This window comes from Protopterus annectens, chromosome 1.part0 (assembly GCF_019279795.1).
Source record: "Protopterus annectens isolate FY-2018-M chromosome 1.part0, PAN1.0, whole genome shotgun sequence".
Classification (NCBI taxonomy): domain Eukaryota; kingdom Metazoa; phylum Chordata; order Ceratodontiformes; family Protopteridae; genus Protopterus; species Protopterus annectens.
Window position 1 is genome coordinate 1396406925 of NC_056725.1, and position 21156 is coordinate 1396428080.

At 42.4% G+C, this 21156-nt stretch overlaps 1 protein-coding gene across 1 annotated transcript in view; it reads right to left on the reverse strand.

Annotated features, from left to right (window-relative positions):
* Positions 1 to 598: 598 nt before the first annotated feature.
* The window catches only part of MAP3K7 (mitogen-activated protein kinase kinase kinase 7), a gene marked incomplete in the record, with an annotated part of 2238689 nt that continues 2218131 nt past the window's right edge, over positions 599 to 21156 (reverse strand). The window contains 1 exon segment of the mRNA XM_044067202.1: positions 599 to 1899. Within this exon segment, the coding sequence (XP_043923137.1) occupies positions 1719 to 1899 (181 nt within the window).

Consider the following 21156-nt stretch of genomic DNA (forward strand, 5'->3'; position numbering starts at 1 on the left):
TTGTTGACCTCTGAAAATTTTACAGCTATTACAGGAAACTCTTCTTGGATCAAGCGTTCTTCCAAAACATTGGACAATGTACTGCAGGGCTACATACCAAAGCGAACAAAAGACAGATATGCATATCTTCTACTGGTATCTATCAGCCAGAGTGATACCTGCTCATCTGATGGTTTGGTCCTTGCAAATATGACAAAATTAAGCTCAAAACAACCAGAAATAATGTCTACTAAACACTGCACTCCTGAAGTCTGTTCCAAGGTGAGAAACCCCCAAAAAACACATCACAGTACCACCCAGTAATTAAAAATGTGTTGATATTAGGAGCTGCAATCCTGGAAATGGCAACTGCATGTAGGGATAGTTCTACAGGTCTGCATCTGCTACAACAGATGCACTAAAATAAGATTGCTGGTCACACTGACGCATGCAATATATGTTTGCTTGCGAGAGAAGGCAGAGCTGGGACACTGAAACTAGCTGTTATATATGCATCACTAATTGGCAACGTGAGCAGTAAGGAAACTCAAGAAATATCAGGAATTTAAAAAACATTAAGCCCAAACCCAAATGACTCAGATGACCAGCTAAACAAAGGTTATTTTTAAAACATAATACACTGCTCCATTTTTTAATACAGAAGAGTCTGTGTTCTACTACTACAGATATTACATAAATACAGCTTGGTCTTTATCTCAGTACCTGCAATCAGTATGAAGTATGACTACCGCATGCATTCATGATAAAATAAAACTGGGTATGTGTCTGCCACTACATTTAGGTTTCTAAAACAGGAACTTATAGTTTCACATTGTTCAACACAGAGTGCAATGCAATTTCAAAAGTTATGTAAATGGAAAAATCTTCTGCAGTACTGTAAATGCTCATTAATTATTTTATCAATTGATAATCTTTTGGAATCACCTGTTCAGCAACTGTTGGGCTTACATTAAATTGTTGAAAGTTTTTTAAGGCCTACTTCATTAATAGAAAAGCAGACCATGCAATAGCAGCAATACTTGAGTTGACCATTTAAATGAAACAAACCATCATGAAAGGATTATCAAAATGAAGGTATTAAAAAATGGAAAATAAGCACAGAGCTGATCCAGTTGTGAAAGAACTGTATGTAGCTTAATACTAATTTGTGCAGACTTTTGAAAACTTTCTTAAATTCACTCACAACAGGTTAGTAAATCTTTTCTTTCTTTTTTTTTCTCCAGTCAGCTATACTTCCTCTTGAATGGATGTTTCAAGATAAGGATTCAAGGACTTTTAAACAATGAAAATGGTATACTCTTAGAATACAACTGTCTGAAAAGGAACAGAAAGAGAGATATGACTGAATACGAGTGTGAAAAGTGACCAAGACTGTATTTCAGTGTCAGAATCCTAGAAGTTAAGCAGCCAGGTAGATTGTGTTCCTGCATGCTATCTAGTATAAGCATGCTTGCAATGCATCACCTATCTACTCTGCTTTATACTGACGAAAGCAGAGGATATGAGTTGAGATGCAGCCGAACTGAATAAGCTCTCTTCGTGGATTGTCCAAGAAGCAAAAGGTAAGTAAATAGGATGTGAAAAAAAATCACCATTTGTAGTCATCCAGAACAAACCAAGTTACTATTGTTCAAAAAAGTCACTATATTAAGTGTCTGAAAATATACAAAGTAGTCTTATTCCATGTATCTGACTTCATGAAACTACATTTCACTGCATCATGATGTGCCTTGCCGCTTCTGTTGCTGAGCTCTGATAATGTCTAGCTGTTTTTTACACTGCTGATAGTATGTAGAGAGGCTTTTGTTTTCTTCTAAAAGCTTTTTATGTTCTTGTACCAAACGGGATGTGTTCTGTTGGTCTTTTTCATCCTGGTCCAGTTCTGCTATTAGTTCTTGCCTAAAAACAAACAGATCAGTTACAGTGATTTTTTAAATTCATGTTCTGCCAAATTGTTTTATGAATCTAATGTTTTACAGCTCAAGTCACTATTCATAGGTAATTAAATGCACTCTAAGAATATCCATTTTAATATTCTCATTATAATATAGTATGAAAAGACATGGCACTTCTCCCAGTTTCATAATTAGGTGAATTGAAAAATTAAACCATGAAGTAACCTTCTGAGATAACTGCTTCATATGATAACATTACAGAATCATATGGAAAGAAAATATAATTATCTGAATACAAACATTAACAGTATAAGCATTTTAATCACAAAAATAAAAACAGTTTTGTATAACATTCATGATGACTGCTATAAGGCAAGACTACCATGATGTTTGACTGTAGTATCATATCCTCAAACTTTTGAAAGGTGATCTAATATAACAGAACGCTGAACACTCCTGTTCAGAAACCACCTGTATCTGTCACCACTCACGAGCATTTTATTACACTACCTCCAGCCTTTCTTCTTATACCCAAAGAGCAATAATCCTCAACCTCTTTGCTTTTCTATCAGTATCTAAACTGTTTATCCTTTAAAAACAAAATAGTTCTGAGACTCAAGCCTACATTCATCTAATTTTAATGCAATCTCCCAGGTCCTGCCAGAATATGTGCAAACTCTGTCAAGTGTATCCACCTGGCAAACACAAATAAGTAGACTACTACTGCTTCTAATTTTTAAACTAACCAGTAATAGGAATTATTCAAAGGCAGAGAGTCCCTGTAACAAACATGTGAATGGCTGTATACAGGCCGCCATACCTACAAGAAATAAACCCAAAATAAACACCAAAAACAAACCCTATCAGTGGAATCCTACCTAAACGGGGTATATACTAAAAGAAGAAAAGTCATGGCCAAAATCAGGAACAGCAATTCCCTTAAAGACAAGTGCTCTCTTATACAACTAAACAAGAAATTAAGAGGTCTAATGAAGTCCAACAAGGCAAATTATGAGGTCAGGACTGCCTTGCAGGCTAAGGACAAACAGAAGGCTGCCTTGTGCAATGTCTGGAACTTTACAGAACACATGGCAGTGTGCTGAACTGCTGGTGAACAGTACCACCTTCACTGAATCGGGGTGACACAGCAAATCTACTGGCTGATAAATTCAGCTCAAACATCACTCCCCCTAGCCCCAGCAGGTAAAATCAACTCCAACATACATCCCGAGCTATCAACAGGGACTAGGTGCTGGCAGCACTTGCTAGAGCCAAGAATACTATCTCCATTGTTCCCAACAATATCCTTTGTTGCCTCCTGAGCAGTCTAAAACATGACCTATCAGGACGACTTGAGGCACTCCAACTACAGCCTTGAAACAGGCTACGTTCTAAGTGAACGAAGGGCTGCAACAGTCACTCCCCTCTCCAATGGTGGACCATCAGCTGACCCAGGGAACGACAGACCCATCAGTCTAACAAGCGTAATATGCAAAGCTATGGAACAAATTATCATGGAAATGACAAACAAGGACATTGGCAACCTACAGCCACTGGACCCATCCCAGAGAGAAAGTCATGCCTACTAAACCTGGTAGACTTCTTTAAGGGGGTTACCAAGGCAAAGGATGAGGGTAAAGTGGTGCACACAGAGTATCTTAACCTGGCTAAGGCATTCAATACAATACCCCATTCATGCACTGTTGACAAGCTCTCTGAGCTAGGCATAAACCTTAAATAACTCACTGGATTGATGGCTGGCTCATAGACAAGACCTAAGCCCTCCACCAAGAAACTGGTTACCAGTGGAGTACTCCAGGGCTCTGTGCTGGGCCCGCCCCTGTTTGGCATCAACTTCTCAGAAGTCAGGGCTAATGTTCAAGATCTCTAGCTCACCACGTTCACAGATAGTTGTAAATTGGGAGCTATTACAGATTCTCCTTAAACACCAACATCTTACAAGTGGGTTTAACACAGACAAATGACTGGTACCAAACCATGGCCTAAAACTCAACGCCAAAAAAGGTATTATAATGCCCATTGTGAATATGTCAACCCAAGTTAATCGATAAAACACCCGTAAAAGTTGACCCAGTAGTAAGGGATCTGGGAACATGTGTAGACAGCAATGTGGCCTTTGACCAACACGTAGCTAAAATAATAAGAAAATCATTTTATATCGCCCAACTTATAGGTAAGGATATGACAGGCAGGTCCAAGGAAGATATAGTACCACTCTACTTGGCCTATCCTGTCATTGAAAACAATGCCCCTTTGGCACGTATCTAACCAGACAGTTGGAACAGCCATGGAGATTTCGCACCAGAAGAATTCAGGGTATAAATACCCTCTCCTACACTGATCACCTAAACGCTCTATCACTGTATACAGTCTCCTACAGGTTGCTGAGACGGGATCTCTGTCTGGCCTACAGGGCCTTCCTCAAACCCAATCCCGATGGATCTGTTGCACACGAGCAAAACAAACAGCACCAGAAACATTAGATCCAGGTATCTGAACTTCACTTGTGACATAAACAGAACGTGCTAGAGAGACAGATGTGTCCCAAAGGATTCCTGCACTTCGGAATAGGCTCCCCACCCATGTAAAACAGAATTATTCCCTGACCCTATTCAAACAAAACCTTGATAACCGGATGGGAAATTGTACATTTACCTCTAGTATGGCTGCCATGTCCCTTACGGACACAGTTCATCAATAATAAAAGTATTATCCTAACGCCCCACTCATCAGATAGTACAGTTATGTAGACTTACCATAAATGTAGATGTTCGAGTGTATTCACTGTTGCAGTCATCACACTTGAGTTATCTGCCTATAGGTAGCCCTCAGTCAGCCCAAATATGAGAGTCTTGGGATTTCTGCGTCGGATGCTGTCGCCTCTTCCATGACATCAGGTCGTCAGGGGTATAAAACATGCAGCCGATGCCATTACATCCGGTTTTCTTGCCCCAGACATCAGGAGCCCCCACAACAGGAAGCTATTACATGGTGTGGAACACCTCCAGTAAAAAGTAAATACCCCTGCCACAAAAGATGGCCATAAAGAGGATAGGTAGAAAGGATAGAGAAAGCCAGGGGGCTGGAGGGAGGGAAACCAGGACTGCAACAGTGAATACACTTGAGCATGTACATTTATGGTAAGTGTACACAACTGTACTATGTTCTTCGTGTTTCACTGTTGCAGTCATTACACTTGGGTTGATTCCCAAAGCTGAGGAAGGGAGGCGGCAGTCAAGAAGTGTTAGGGCTGGCTTGCGGGCCTTGTAAGACTGCTGCAGCAAATCCAGCTCTGGATTTAGAAAAAAGTGGTAATGATTGGTGAAGGTGTGTACAGAACTCCGGGTTGCAGCTTCCAGGATGTCCCTGGTAGGGACTCCCCTGAGAAATGCTGTAGAGGTTGAAGTAGCTCTAGTGGAATGAATTCTGATCCCCAGAGGGGTAGGATTTCCATGGTGGTTGTAGCAAAAATGGATGCAGTGTGCTATCCATTTGGAAATGGTTTGCTTCAAAATGGCTTTGCCCTATGCCCCTGTAGCAAAGCTGATTAGCAGCTGGTCAGATTTTCTGAAAGGCTTAGTCCTGTCAATGTAGAACCTGAGCTGTCTGTGCACATCCAAGGAGTGCAGGATCCTTTCCCCTTTATTCTGAGGATTAGGGAAAAAGGTTGGCAAATGGATGGATTGGTTTAAAGCCACACTGGATACCACTTTGGGCATAAAGGAAGGGTTAGTCCTGAGGGAAACCCTATCAGCATGGAAAATAATGAAGAGCTCCACCACCATTAGTGCCTGTAGCTCAGACACTCTTCTTGCTGAAGTAATAGCTAAAAGTAAAGCTGTTTTCCAAGAGAGGAATTTTAACTCTGCTGAAGCAGCAGGTGTGTGAGCTTCTGCAGTACAAAGTTAAGGTCCCAAGCCAGGGTGGGAGCTCTCCTAGGGGGCCTTAAATTGTTAACTCCTCTCAGGAACTGTTTGATGAGAGGGTGAGAAAAGAGAGGTGGCTCAGTATTATAATGTGATGAGATGGCAGCGGCATGAATCTTAACAGATGAGGATAGGCCTCTGTGGAGCAGCTCTGCTAGGTAATCAAGGATTTGAGGTAAGGTGGGCACAGCTGTGCCCTTTCCTTGAGACTGACTCCAAGAACAATATCTTTTCCACTTTTCAGCATAGGATTTCCTAGTACTAGGCCTTCTGGCCTCAAGGATGACATCCAGCACCTGTTTGCTGACGGATGCTGGTGGTGTATTCAAGGAATAAGCCAGGCTGCAAGGTTTAGGGTTTTCAGCTGTGGATGCAAAATCTGTCCCTCCTGCTGAGACAGCAGGGAAGTTGTCTGATGTAGGTACCAGGGTGGCACAGCTGTCAGACTGCGGAGTGGGTACCAGTGCTGACGTGGCCAGTCTGGTGCAAAAAGGATTGCCCTTGGCCTGTCCTGTTTGATCTTGAGTAGTACTTTTGAGAGGAGGGGTATAGGAGGAAAGGCATAAATTGAGAGTAGCCTGCCCTGTTTGATCTTGAGTATTACTTTTGACAGTAGGGGCAGATGAGGAAAGGCATAAATTAAGAGGTTTTCCCAAGTAAAGGATACGGCGTCCACCTTCCAGGCTCTGCTGTGAGGGTTCCTGGTGCAAACTTTGCTCAATTGGTGGTTTTGAGGGAGGCAAAAAGGTCCACCTCCGGTGTTCCCCACCTCTGGGTTAAGTTTGAATGAGCTGGGTTCCAGTTTCCACTCATGAGGGTCCAGTAGATTTCTGCTTAAGTCGTCTGCCAGTGAATTTTGCTTGCCTGGTAGGAATTGAGCTTGTAGGTGCACTTGGTCGCTCAAGGCTGTGTTCCCCAGAGCCATGGCTAACCTGCAGAGTGGGTAAGAATGAGTTCCGCCCTGCTTGTTTATGTACCACATAACTGTGGTGTTTGTTGTCTGTCTTTATCAGGAGCTGTCCTGGAAGGATAAGGTATTTGAAGGCTGTCAGAGCATTCTGTACAGCTAGCATCTGTTTTTGACTGATATGCAGGGGAATTTGTTCTGGGCTCCATTTGCCTTGAATGCATTTGCCTGCCATGTGAGCCCTCCATGCATAGTCTGATGCGTCTGTTATCAGGGTTTGGGTGACGAGGGGTTGAGTGAAAGGAAGTCCCTTGTTGTGGTTGCATGCTTCTGCCCACCAAAGGAACTCTGCCTTTACACAAGATATGATAGGAATCAGTGTTTCCAGGTCCTGAGAATGTTGACACCAGAGACATTTTAAGTACCAATGAAGTTCCCTCATATGCAGTCTTGCATATGGAATTAGCAGAATGCATGAGGCCATGAACCCTAGAGCTTGCAGTATTTTCCTTGCAGATAGCTGGGTTTTGGTGGCCATTAGTTTGAAAAAGTTTGTCAAATGGACCTGCTTTTCTGGAGTGAGGAATGCCATCTGGAAAGTTGTGTTCAAGCTTGCTCCCAGGAATACAATTTGCTGGCTGGGCACCAGTTGTGATTTATTTTCGTTGATGGTGTATCCCAGTGAAGTTAGAAGTCTTTTTTACAAATGCCAGGTGCTGAAGTAGCAATTCCTGACTGTCTGCCTGAATCAGACAATCGTCCAAGTATGGGTAGATTTTAATATTTCTCTGCCTGCAGTATGCAATGGCTGGAGCTAGGCATTTTGTGAACACTCTGGGTGCAGTAGATAAGCCAAAGGGAAGTGCAGAGAACTGATAGTGCATAGAGCCTGCCCTGAAACGTAGATACTTCCTGCAAGACTCCCTTATGTGGATGCGCAGATAAGCTTCTTTTAAGTCTAGGGTGACTAACCGGGCATCCTTGGCTAGCATAGGAAGAAGCTGTTGCAGTGTAATCATTTTGAATTTTGGACCACCAGAAAGGTGTTGGGAATTGATAGATTCAGGATAGGGTGCCAAGAGCTCTCTTTTCTGGGCACCAGGAACAGTCCGGAGTAGAAACCCTGTCCCCTTTGTTCTACTGGAACAGGTTGAATAGCCCTGATATGGAGAAAAGAAAGCACTTGCTTTTGAGCCTCTGCCCACTGGTTTGGAGGAAGGTCTGGCAACCCGCTTGGGGTTGGCAGTGAGTGGAAGTAGAATCTGTATCCCTGTGCTACAATGTTTAGAACCCATTGGTCCAGAGTAATGGACATCCAGTTTTTTGCATGAAGGGTGAGTTTTCCTCCTAGGGGTGCAAGTACTTGGGCATGGCTAGAAAGTATAATTGGAAAGTCATTGTGAACTTTTTCCATAAGGGGGTGGTTTACCACTCCCTGGTTTTGAGGTGGAAACACTCCATTGTTTAGATCTCTGAATACCATGAGACTGTAGTCCTGGTGGTCTGTTTCCCCTGGGTTTGGACTAAAGACCTGAGAGGGACTGGAAAAGACCAGTTTTTTGAAGGCCAATGCCTACTGAATCTAGGTGGCTGCACCTGTAAGAAATCTTTGACGGTTTGCATAGATTTCGCTTTTTCTTCCATCTTTTTAAGAACAACTTCTTCTTTTGTGCCAAACAAATGCTCCTGATTTAATGAACCATCTAGTAATTTTGCTTTGACATGGTCTGGCAGGACTTGTTCCTTTAGCCAAGCATGCCTTCTCAGTACAGACCCAGTGACAGCAGCCCTGCAAAATGCTTCTAAGGCATCAAACCCACACTGCAAAGTATGTTTACTAACTTGGTTTGCAGAATGCATTCATTCTTGTAAATCTTTACTTTCTGCACAATCTGGAAGTAACACCATTTTTTGTTTAGTTCCATAATATGTTGCTGGTACTTCAACATGTGAAACTGGCAATTCAAAGCCCTCATGGCAAGAGTTGCAGAGGTATATACCTTCTTACCCCATCTGTCTAAAGCTGTAGAATCCCTGTCTGAAGGGGTAGGGTTTCTGGCTGTAGTAGCCTTAATTCCTTTAGGTTCCTGGGAAATGGTCTCTGGATCTGCAGTAGGATTCTGAAAGAGAAATTTGTGAGTCAGGTACTCTGTAGTACATGTCAGGTTTTCTAGGAGCTGGTGGTAAAGTGTCAGGAGTAAGACTAGAGTCCACGAAGACATCATCTACAATACCCAGGACAGGGCGTATAGCTACAGGCCTGTGCTGAGGCAAATCTAAAAATTCCCTGCGTCTCTTTTTGGATGGAGGATAGTCCTGGCATTCCCAGCGGAAATGCTCTCTTAAGGTATGCAAGGTTTCATCAAAAGAAAAATCCTCTGCAGGGGAGCAGAGGGGATGGATTCTTCTGCATCTGAATCCTCATGGGTAGATAAGGGTATGTCCTGGTAATCAGAAGGGTCAGAGTCTTTTAGCAGGGGAAGGCTGGGTTCCCCTAATTAGAATAATAAGATCTTCAGCCATTTTAAGCATTTGTTTTTGTGGCATGGGAGCTTGAGTATGCACTTTGGACGTCGGATTTCTAGGCGTAGTGCGAACTCTGGGCCCGGGAAACTCAGTAGTTTTAGTAGAAAATGAAGTTGTCGGTTTAATATGAATATCGGTAGGTCGGAATACACCCTCAGAAGCCGGTGCCTGCACAGAAGCTCCGGACCCATCCAAGGTAGAGACATCCGCAGGTTCCATAGTCGAAGGAGGAGGACCTTTACAGCAGGGGAGCCAAGGGGGACTCTTGGCTGGATTAGTTGATTATTAGTAGACTACATAGTAGGCTAAGGAGACAGGAGGGAGGGAAAGAGGACTGCAACACTGAATACACTCGAACATCTACATTTATGGTATGTGTACACAGCTGTACTATGTTCTTTGTGTTTCACTGTTGCAGTCCTGACTTGTGGTGGAAAGATTCCCACAGCTGAGCTGAGGGGGAAAAGGAGAACAAGGAGAGGATAGGATACCCTGCAGGATGGCAGTGGCAAATCCTGCTTTAGACTTAGAAAAGACTGCCAAGTGGTAGTGTTTGCTGTCCTCAGTAGAGACTCCCTTTAGAAAGGCAGCAGAGGTAGATGTGGCCCTTGTGGAGTGTGACCAAATTATTTCAGTTTTTTTTTTTTTTTTTTGCCATGATGGCTATAACAGAAAGAGATGCAGTAGGAGATCCATTTAGAAATAGCCTGTTTAGAAGTTGACTATCCTTCAGAGCCAGAGGCAAAGGTAATAAAAAGCTGGTCAGATTGTCTCAAGGCTTTTGTCATGTCCAGATAAAAGCAGAGCTATCTGTGCACATCCAAAGAATTAATTATTCTTTCCCATTTGTTCAGAGGGTTGGAAAAGAATGTAGGCAGATGAATGGCTTGATTTATAAGTATCAGTGACCACCTTGGACACGAAAGGCAGATTAGTTTTGAGAGAAACCCTGTCTTGATGAAAAATAAATGGTTCCACTGCCATGAGGGCCTGCAACTCAGAAACCCTTCTGGCTGAGGTGATGGAAAACAGCCCTGATGCTGGCTAAGTAAAAAAAAAATCAGAAGAGCAGATGCTGCAGGTTTCAAAAGAGGCAAAGTCAGCTTTCTACAACAAAGATGAGGTACCATGGAAGCTCCTGGGAGGTCTATTCTGAATGACTCCCCTTAGAAAGTGTCTTAATAGGGGATGAGAAAAGACTGGATGAAGAGTAGGAATGTGGGCTGAAATGGTAGATGCATGAATTTTAATGGAGGAGTAGGTAAGGCCTTCATCTACCAGACTAGCCAGGTATTCTAGGATGATAGTAATATATGCTGAATTAGAATCAAGGTGTTGCTTCTGGCTTCAAATACAGAATCTTTTCCATTTGGCTGAGTATGACTTTCTAGGACACCCTGCACTTGGCTACTTAGGGTAATGCTGCAGTTGGGTGCTGCGGAATTATCCAACCTAAAAGGCTTAGTGTCTGAAGGCTGGGGTGCACAATCCTTCCCTTGTTTTGAGTGTGGAGGTCTACCATCTGAGGTAACAGCTATGGGCTCTAATTGGTGAGCTGGAGGAGGAGAGAAATACAACTGTTGCCTGGGCTAGTAGTTTGGTGCTATCAGTATTGCCGTTGGCCCTCTTCCCTTATCTTTAGAAGCACTTGAGGCAGAAGGGGTAAGGGGGGAATGCATAAAACAGCCGGCAAGTCCAAGGGAAGGAGAAAGCATCTGTTTTCCAGGCAGATTTATGTTTGATCCTGGCACAGAATTTTTTCAGGTGAGCATTTCCTTGTTGGCAAAGAGGTCTTCCTGTGGGACTCCCCATCTCTGAATCATGCAGAGAAAAATTTCCCATGGCAGATACCATTCATGGGGGTCCATCAAGTTTCTGCTGAGGTGATCTGCTAGAACACTGAGAACCTGGAATGTATTGTGCCACGAGATGCAACCCTCAGAGTGTGCAGTCTCCCAGACTTGCATCGATAGGTGGTACAGGGTATAGGAGTGTGTGCCTCCCTGCCTGTTTATGTACCGTATGACTGTGGTACTGTCAGTTTTAAGAACAGTACTTCTGATTCCCATTTTTCTTTGAAGGCTATCAGGCTTTTTTGCACTGCCGTAAGTTCTTTCCAACTGATGTCTGTCCTTGAACTGAACCTCCCACTTCCCTTGGGATTGGAAGTGCTGAAAGTGAGACCCCCCCCCCCCCAGGCCATCTCTGAAGCACCCGTGGTGAGGGTTGGCCCTGTGGAGTGAAACTGAAGGGAAGGCCCTGATTTTGGGTACAAGCCTGTACCCACCAAGCAAACTATTGTTTGAGACAAGGAATCAGCTGCATCTTGGTCTCCAGAGAGGGAGTTCTGGCACCATACATTCTTGAGGTGCCACTGAAGCTTTCTTATGCGTAGCCTGGCCAGGGGAACCATGATGATACATGATGCCATATACCTCTGTGCTCTGAGAAATTCTCTGGCCGAGATGCAATATTTCTGCTGGATGTTTTGGAAGTAGTCTGTCAAAAAGGAGACATTGTCTGGAGGAAGGAAGGTCTTTTGAAGTGAAGAGTCCAGGAGTTCCCCCAGGAAAACTATCCTTTTGGTTGGGGCAGTGTTGGATTTCTGGAGGTTTATTGCGAATCCCAGGGAGGACAGGAAATCTTGGGTGAACTTCAGGTCCTTGAGGAGTTTTGACAGGTCTGTGGCCTCTATCAGGGAGTCGTCCATGTCAGGGTACATTTGCACCCCCCCCCCAGTCCTGCTAACAGCAATTGGAGGTGCTAGACACTTTGTGAAAAACCTTGGAGCTGTAGATAAACCAAAGGGCAGTGCTGAAAACTGATGGTGCCTGGAGTTTGGCCTGAAATGAAGAAAGCTTCTGTGAGACTTCTGAAATGGAATGTGCAGATAGGCATCTTTTAGGTCTAGTCAGACCATGAAGGCCTGAGGGGTTATCATGGGTAATAGCTTATGAAGAGTCAACATTCTGAACTTTAAAACCAGGAGAAACTGAGGTTGGACAGGTCCATGATGGGGCGCCAAGAGCCTTCCTTTCTGGGAACCAGGAATAGCCTGGAGTAGAATCCTTTCTCTTTTTGATCTTCTGGAACTGGTTCCACAGCTCCCTGAGAGTACAAGATCTGAATCTAGGCAAGGGCCTCTGATTTTTGATTTTATGCAACATCTGGATAGCTTGAGTATTTTAAAGGCTCTTTGAAAGTGAGTCTGTAACTATTTCAAATAATATCTAGAACCCACTTGGGATGGGGGGAGTGGGGTGGAACAGTCATAGCTGCTCTCTGGCAGGGGCTTGGGACTGAGAACTCCCTTGCTTGGGAGGCTCAGAGGTCCACTGCCTGCTTCTTTACAGCTGTTGCTGCTGCCTATGGGTTCTATCCTGCTGTGGTTTCTTCTGGCTACCCCTAGGCTTGGAGGGAAATGACCAGTGCTTAGTTGGAAAGTTCTTACTGAACCTAGGAGGCTAGCAGGGACAGCCTTCCTCATAGTTTTTGATGAGTGAAGGGAGGGCAGAGGGAGGAGGGGGAGTAATTGTGAGTATCTGCCATAGAAGGTTGGCTTAGAACTCTCTGCCTTAGAGACGGAAGTGGTCCACTGTTTGCTTCTCTGCTGGCCCTGGGATAGGGTCTGGATGATCTGTCCCTCGGGGGCTTAACTTGGCCCTGTCTGCTAGAAGGCCCAGTACTTAGAGGGAAAGTTCCTGCTGAATCCGGGAGGTTGAACCTGAAAGAAATCTTTTACCGTTTGCATAGATTTTGCTTTGTCTTCCATCTTTTAAGCACCTCTTCTGCTTTTTCCCCAAACAAGCGCTCCTTATCTAGGGATGCATCAATAAGTTTAGACTTGACATGATCACAGAGCGGTTGTTCCTTCAGCCATGCATGTCTCCTAATAACAGATCCTGTCACTGCTGCCCTGCTAGAGGCTTCTAGGGCATCATATCCACATTGTAATGAGTGTTTGACCCACTTGACAAGCAGAGTGCAGTAAATCTGCTAACTCTCTTGAAATGGCACAGTCAGGAAAGGTAACAAGCTTCTGTTTTAATAGTTCCAAAGTGTGTTGTTGACATTTTAACATATGGAACTGAGTGCTCTGATGGCTAAGGTTGCAAAGGTGTATACTTTTTTACTCCATCTGTCCACAGCTCTGGAGTCTTTGTCAGAAGGAAGAAGATTCTTGGCTGAACTAGTCTTAGCTCCTTTAGGAACCTGTGTAATGACCTCTGGGTCTGCAGCAGGATTTCTGTACAGGTATTTGAGAGAATCTGGTTCTCTGTAGTACCTGTCAGGTTTACTGGGAGCAGGAGGGAGGGCGTCAGGGGCTAAGTTGGATTCATGGAAAACATGATCCACCACTTCTAAAATGGGGGGGATGGCCAGGGGTCTGTGCTGGGGCAGGTCCAGAAACTTTCTAAGTCTTTTCTTAGACTGTGGGAAGTCCTGAGTTTCCCAGTGGAAATGTTCCCTGAGGGAGTGAAGGGTTTCCTCAAAGGAAAGGTCCTCTGGAGGGGAGACAGAAGGGATGGATTCCTCTGCATCTGAATCCTCATAAGCAGTTACGGGATGCTGTTCCTCTTCAAAAACCGAATAGTCTGATTCTCAGAATCCTGTTCTGTCACAATTTCTGGAGAAGGGCATCTTTTCCTTTTAGAAGTTGTGGCCTGACTACCCCAGACAAGAGAGATGAGATCCTCCGCCATTTTAAGCATTTGTGCTTGGGGTGGTAGAGCAGTAGCAAGATGGTGGCTAGAAGCAGATTTCCTTGGAGTAGCCTGGCTTCTAGGCCTGAGAGAATCCGTCGGTCTGAGAGAAACAGTAGCCGGATGCAAAGACGTCATTTTTTGTCTAGATTCGGTAGTGCGAAAGGCCTCCTCAGAAGCCAGTGCCTGTGTCGCGGCTCCGGACCCAACCGAGGCAGAGACAGCCAAAGGCTCGGAAGACGAAGATTTCTAAAGCATACCGGACTCTGAAAGGGTCTCGCTAGAGGCCTGCGTAGATACTGAATCAGGCATCAGGGGTTGCGAAAGCGCCTCACTGAATTCCGGAGAACTGACAACCTGCTTAGCGGTACCATCATCGGATGTCTTAGCCTTGTGTGGTTGGTCTCTATCTTTATCTCTGCATTTTTCGGAATGTCCACAGATTGTTGGCTGACGGACGCCATATTGAAATGCGAAGACGGAACACGAAAATAACTGTCTACAAAAACAGCTCTACGGCGAATGGTTCTTGCATTAACCGGCAATGGGGGACATCGTGGTCTAGGCCTAAACAAGGGATCTACTTTCCACAAGCGAGACAAATGTTAACTTTTTCAGACATCAGTTAGTGCAAGAAAAAAGGATCCCCAAAGGGGTGCTTAGCTTTAACTGTTTTCAGCTGAAATTCAACTTCTGGTAGAGGCCAACTGGCACTCGTACGAACTGCTTCTTCTACGGGCTCCACGGCAAGAAAGACGGAAGTAGTTGGGAGGGTGGCCTAATGGTTAAGGTGTTTGCCTTACAAACACAAGGTACAGGGTTTGAGTCTCACAAGGGATAATTGGCTAGGCTTAAAATGTCTCGCAAGGGCAGTTACCCTAATACTAATCTAATCTACTAATCTAATCTAATCTAATCTAATCTAATGACGTCAGCTACCTTGCTTTATAGCAATGACGACCTGACATCAGACTGCAGCCGATCCAAAAAAAACATTGACTCTGGTATTCGAGCCGGCCGAGGGCTACCACAGCAGGGATAACCCACAGGTGATGACTGCAACAGTGAAACACGAAGAACACCATCACAGCAATCAACACAATATGAACAATAGATAATGTGAGGAAGATGGTAGGAACTACCGCAGAAACAGTAGACCACTGGTTTCCTTTCTAGCTTTTTTTGTGATTCATTATCAATTATATAATTTCCACATCTACTTCAGTCAAATTACCAGCTGCACTGAAACCAGGAGGCTAATAAAATCACTGTGGCATAAAAAACAGGCAGCATAAGACATAAGAAAGAAACTTGGGGGGGGGGGGGTCTACAGCACACTGCCAACAAACAAAAGCAAGTCCATGAATAAACCCTGGCTGATACCAGTTTTGGTATGGCCATAGTAACTTCTCACAGGCCCAGGAACATCCATTTGCAGATCAGTGAGAAGCTGCATCTTCTCAGTCTTACTTATTTAATATATTTAAGTTTGTTGACCAAGGAAGTAGGGTGATCAACAAAGGACTGTTTTCAGCCCCAGCTTGTGAGTCAAAGCAAAATGACAGTATTACAAAAATATAACACAATACTACAAAAGCAATACGCAAGTTGGCAATAAAGGTGTGGTATATAAGTATGTAGAAAATTAAGTAAAACAATGCTACATAACATTTATACAAATAATACTTATCATAGCAGTGGTTAACTTTTTCTGTTTAAGATTTAATGCCTAGGTAGAATGAAGTTGTTAGTAGGAAGAGATACGAAGAACAAAACATTAAATTGTACAACTTGGTTTGGGGAGGAGGTTGAGGAGAAGACTCTCAGTCAACTGTAATAGGAAATTATGGGGAGTTGGAAGAGAGAGAGAGAGGCGTAGAGTTTATGGAGAACAGTTTAACGCAATCGTTAATGAAGGGTTCCTACATGGGGCCAGTATCTGGGTAGTCTGCAAAGTTTTCTCAAGGCCAGATCCAAAAGAATGGAGTGGAATTCAGACAGCTGAAATGAGGAGTTAGGGCTCTAATTCTCAGTGTGGCAGAAGAGTATGCTACCCAGTCAAATGGCCCTCACCCAGATCAGCATTTACAACACCTCCCCCTGCACATGGATTGGCTGGATCTCCTCCCTTACTACCCTTTGTCTACTCAGGCTCTGAATGATTCAGTCCTTTTCACTCTACTGACCTGGACATTAGACCCTGTAAAACCTGGAAAGAGGAAGATAAAATAATGGGTGCTTCACATCAAGGAAAAGCATAAAGATTCAAGAACCAGCTGCTGAGGACTACAACCCGACTAAAACACCATACCTTCCTGGGACCTCTGGGTCTCCAAGAGGAGCCCTACTGACTGAAGGTGCAAGTCACTTTTTCAGCTGACATTGTACCAGCTCATCCTAATATTTTGTCCAAAAGGTTTTAAATATGTCATGACATACAGTCTAGTCCACTGTACAGCCAGAGGTTTCAAGGTTTGGGGTTTCCATTACTCAGGTTTCAGTATCTTATTAAGGTTATTTTGTCCTCTTGATGTGGTGGATAAGCTCCCACTTATCCAGGAAGCCACTTAAGCCCAGTTTTTTTTTTCTTTTTGCTTGTTTCACCCTGGATGCAGACTTACTCCTGGGGGTAAGTCAGCTGTACAAAAAGATCTGGTTTGACTTTATCTTCTGAATATGTGGTTCTATTTTTATTTATTTTTGGTGCATCATTTTTTATTACTGTTTCTGAATTTCAAACGCTCTGTTGAGGGCAAATGGTTTTACTAAAAAGATCTGTGGTACTTCAGCAGAAACAAGCTCCTTACAAGTGGCACAGATGTTATCAAGATATCAAATAATTAGACTTGCTGCTGATGGTAATAAAGTTTTACAAAAAGGATCTGTGTCGTTTCATCTGAAATGAGCCCTACTACAAGCAGGCACTATCATTGCTATCAAAATACTGAAGAATAAATCTATCATAAGCACAGCCTTATTTTATATTCAAAGAGAACAACAGATGGTAGCATGTAAAACAGTTAATGATTTTAACATGAGCCCCATAAAACTGGGCATGGCTTCTCCTTTAACTTTGTTCTTGCAAAAGCTCGATCTGTGACAATAAATAAATAAATAAAGTTAACATGAGCAAAAAGAGCCAACTAGCCTTGTAAAAGGGGTTCCTTTTAGATGTTTGACAGCTTAGGTTGTCGAATGCCTAATTATCAACACCTAAGTGTCGAAAGTTTCAAATTGAAAATGGCCACATACGCAAATTCTTTCCTCGGGAAAGAATTTGCTTGGCCATTATCGGGGATTTTCCCTTTTACCAATGTAGGGCAATCTCGTAGTTGGTATATTTAGTTAGGGGGGGTGTGGGGGGGGCGAAGCCCCCCACTTTGTTTGGGTTCAGAAGTTTATTTTATTTTGTGACGACTTAGCAAATTCTTTCCCGAAGAAAGAATGGACATTCGCGATTTTAAGGTTTCAACACTTAGGTGTCGATGTTTAGACATTCGACAACCTAAGCGGTCGAACATGCAATATAGACCCTTGTAAAAGTAGGCTTTATATTGCTATAAAACTGCCATTCCCCCCCCCCCATATTACTGATGGATCTGGTATAACATCAGAACAAGAACACTTGTCCATTAGCTCACTTAATTGGCTTGAATAAACTTTTTTTAAATTAAACTTCTACAAGACGTGTTATTCCTTCTGCTGGGAGTAGATAAGAAGTGTTCTCTTAGATATAAGGTGATATCTTGTGGGCTTAACTTCAGTACTCTTACATTTGGGTTGCAGGGGTGATGTCTGGTAGTTTCCAGGCTGACAAGATAACATCCCTGATCATGTGTTCCAAGAATGGAATAACACATGGCTCCTCCTTATTCGCTACTTACACATTTAACTGCTTTTTGGGAGACAAGGAAAGAATCAGGCCCCAAGGCTATCCAAAGTATACCTGACAAGCTTCAAAATCAATCTCAACAAAGAAAGGAATACTTTGGAGTTAACTGAAGGGTGGAGAGGATTCATTCCCTTCTCTGTCTCAGATACTGTATTCTGTCAATCCTTACACTCTTCATAATAACAAGAAAAAAACGGGAGAATAAACTTCCACCAACTCAAAACCAGTAACAATCCAAAAGGTACAAGGAAGAGCTCCGAATGCAGGATATAGTCATCCTTTTATTAAAATAAATGCTACAGCTTGTCACATGTTTTCATCTCCAAACAGACTTCATCAGAAATACAAAGCACATTTCCTCAACTGTCTTAAATAATCAAATTAATTACAAACCCACCAATCAAGTTCTAAGATTCATAAATATTAATACATGACATGAAGATATACAAAATGTCACCACAATTACTTATAAATATTGAATTACATATAATACATAAATACACATGATTAATATTGCTCATATCAATATAAATACATTTAAAAATTGTATAAAAAAACCTTTATGCAAAAAAATATATAAAATAAACCATCTAAACCTAAAAATCACATAGCTTCTATATGTGTTTATCTAAAGGCAATAGCACCATCTACTGGACAATATAAAATACCAAAAAAACACATAGCAAAATACAAGTTATATTAAACTAGTCTAATACCATCACAGCTTTGCTGCTCTAAGTTTTAATAAGGGCACTATAGATAAATGCTCATTCAAGCCAGGATGTCTATTAGCATCTAAGGTGACCTGCCAAAACAGTTCACAGTATTCAAGACGGGTTTCCCAAGGTCCCCCCCAATACCCATAGGGATACTCTCAAGAACAAAAAAGCAAAACCTAGCTTGACAACATGTGTTAGTGTCACGTTTCTTGTCCTTATGTCATACATATGCTGATATATGCACCTATTCAACGTTTGCTCAGTTTTCCCAATATAGAATGAACCACACTGGTTACATTCTGCAAGGTATACCACACTTTCACTATTACAATTGTAATGTTCACTTGCACCAACTTCTTACCCCTACTAAGTCGATACTATCTTTTTTAGAAATAAATTCACATTGTTGACAACTTCCAAACTTAAATGTACCTTTAAAATATATATATGTATAGCATGTATGCGCCTCTTCAACCTTCGCTCAGTTTTCCCAATGAACATTGGTTACATTCTGCAAGGTATACCACCCTTTCACTATTACAATTGTAATGTTCACTTGCCACCAACTTCTTACCCCTACTAAGTTGATACTATCTTTGTTAGAAATAAATTCACATTGTTGACAACTTCCACACTTAAATGTATCTTTAAGATAGTATATATGAGCATATGTATGACAAAAGGACAAGAAACGTGAAAAACGCACTTTTTAAACACACTAACATATGTTGTTAAGCTAGATTTTGCTTTTTTGTTCTTGAGAGTATCCCTATGGGTATTAGGGGGGGGGACCTTGGGAAACCTGCCTTGAATACCGTGAACTGTTTTGGCAGGTCAACTTAGATGCTAGTAGACATCCTGGCTTGAATGAGCATTTATCTATAGTGCCATTATTAAAACTTAGAGCAGCAAAGCTGTAATGGTATTAGACTAGTTTAATATAACTTGTAGTTTGCTGTGTCTTTTTGGTATTTTATATTGACCAGTAGATGGTGCTATTGACTTCAAATAAACACATATAGAAGCTATATGATTTTTAGGTTTAGATGGTTTATTTTAAATAACATATTTTTTTACATAAAAGTTTTTATATAATTTTTAAATTTATTTATATTGGTATGAGCAATATTAATCATGTGTATTTATGTATTATATGTAATTCAGTATTTATAAGTAATTGTGGTGACATTTTATATATCTGCATGTCATGTATTAATATTTATGAAGCTTAGAACTTGATTAGTGGGTTTGTAATTAATTGGATTATTTAAGACAGTTGAGGAAATGTGCTTTGTATTTCTGATTAAGTCTGTTTGGAGACGAAAACGTGTGACAAGCTGTAGCATTTATTTTAATAAAAGGTTGACTACATCCTGCATTCGGAGCTCTTCCTTGTACCTTTTGGATTGACGCTCTTCATAATAGCTTGAGAGTTTAGTTCCAAACATGAACTTGTGCAATTTCAATTTCACAAAAGGGCAAATGCATAACAATCGGGTGGTAGGTGTCAGTCAAGGGGAAGTGTTACCAGAAGTACTTGAAAGGGCATTGTAAAGGAAAGAGGCCTGTGCCAGGACTGGAAATGTCATTGTGTCATATTCCCTAAGGGTGCAGTCCTGCACTCATGACTTGTGCCCCCACCAAATGCAAAAACATTGCTTAATATCTATATTCTAAGCCATACGTTCTGCAACAAAGTGAGACCCTTTTCCCAACAAGATCAACAGACCACAATGAACTTGAGGCGAGCAGATATGGGGAAAGAAGTTATCTCAGTCCTGAGTACCCCATCCTGTGGCTTTATAATTCTTTACTCTGTTGTTGGGGTCAGGGCATGCAGCTTTGAGCTCTGGTTGATAAAACTGCTGAGTGTTGCCAATACCTCAAAACACACGAGGGTGAGAGTCAGGACTGCAACGCCTCTGGATCACTCATCATCCATGGAGAACAACTGATGGGGACTCAAAGTCTTGTATGCCTGGAACAAGCTGAGTACTTGCAGGACCCAGGTAATTTCACCAAGGGACCTGGGTGTAGGTGGGGTAGGTTTTGATTAATGCCTCTCCAATAGGTTCTGCTAGTGTGACACCACTTTGACTAAGGCCTGGAAATGTCCACAGGAACCTCTCAGTGATCCCTATGGGAATAAGTAATTTCCAATCTCCACACAGCCAGGTAGGCCAGAGTTTGTTTCTCTGATGTATGCAAGTGGCAGGTTTGAATCACTGGCACTTGTAGCAGTGAGTCTCATCTTGCTTACTAGTGTGGGTCTTGGCTACTAATCCGACTTTCACAGAGATATTTAATAGATCTCCATCCAAATAATGAATACTGGAATTTAAAAAATGTCAAGATAGAAAGCTGAACTGTATGGAGTTGCAAAGATGAACGGATTGCTTCACAGGCATTGTGGGCATATGCAACTGGCATGTGACATCATGGTGTACTAACATCAAGTATGCACACCCAAAGTATGACTGATTGAAAAACATGTTGGCTCATAACTGCCGGAAAAGATACATTCAACTTTAGGACCCACTAGCTAAAGCACCTGATGTTAAATCTTT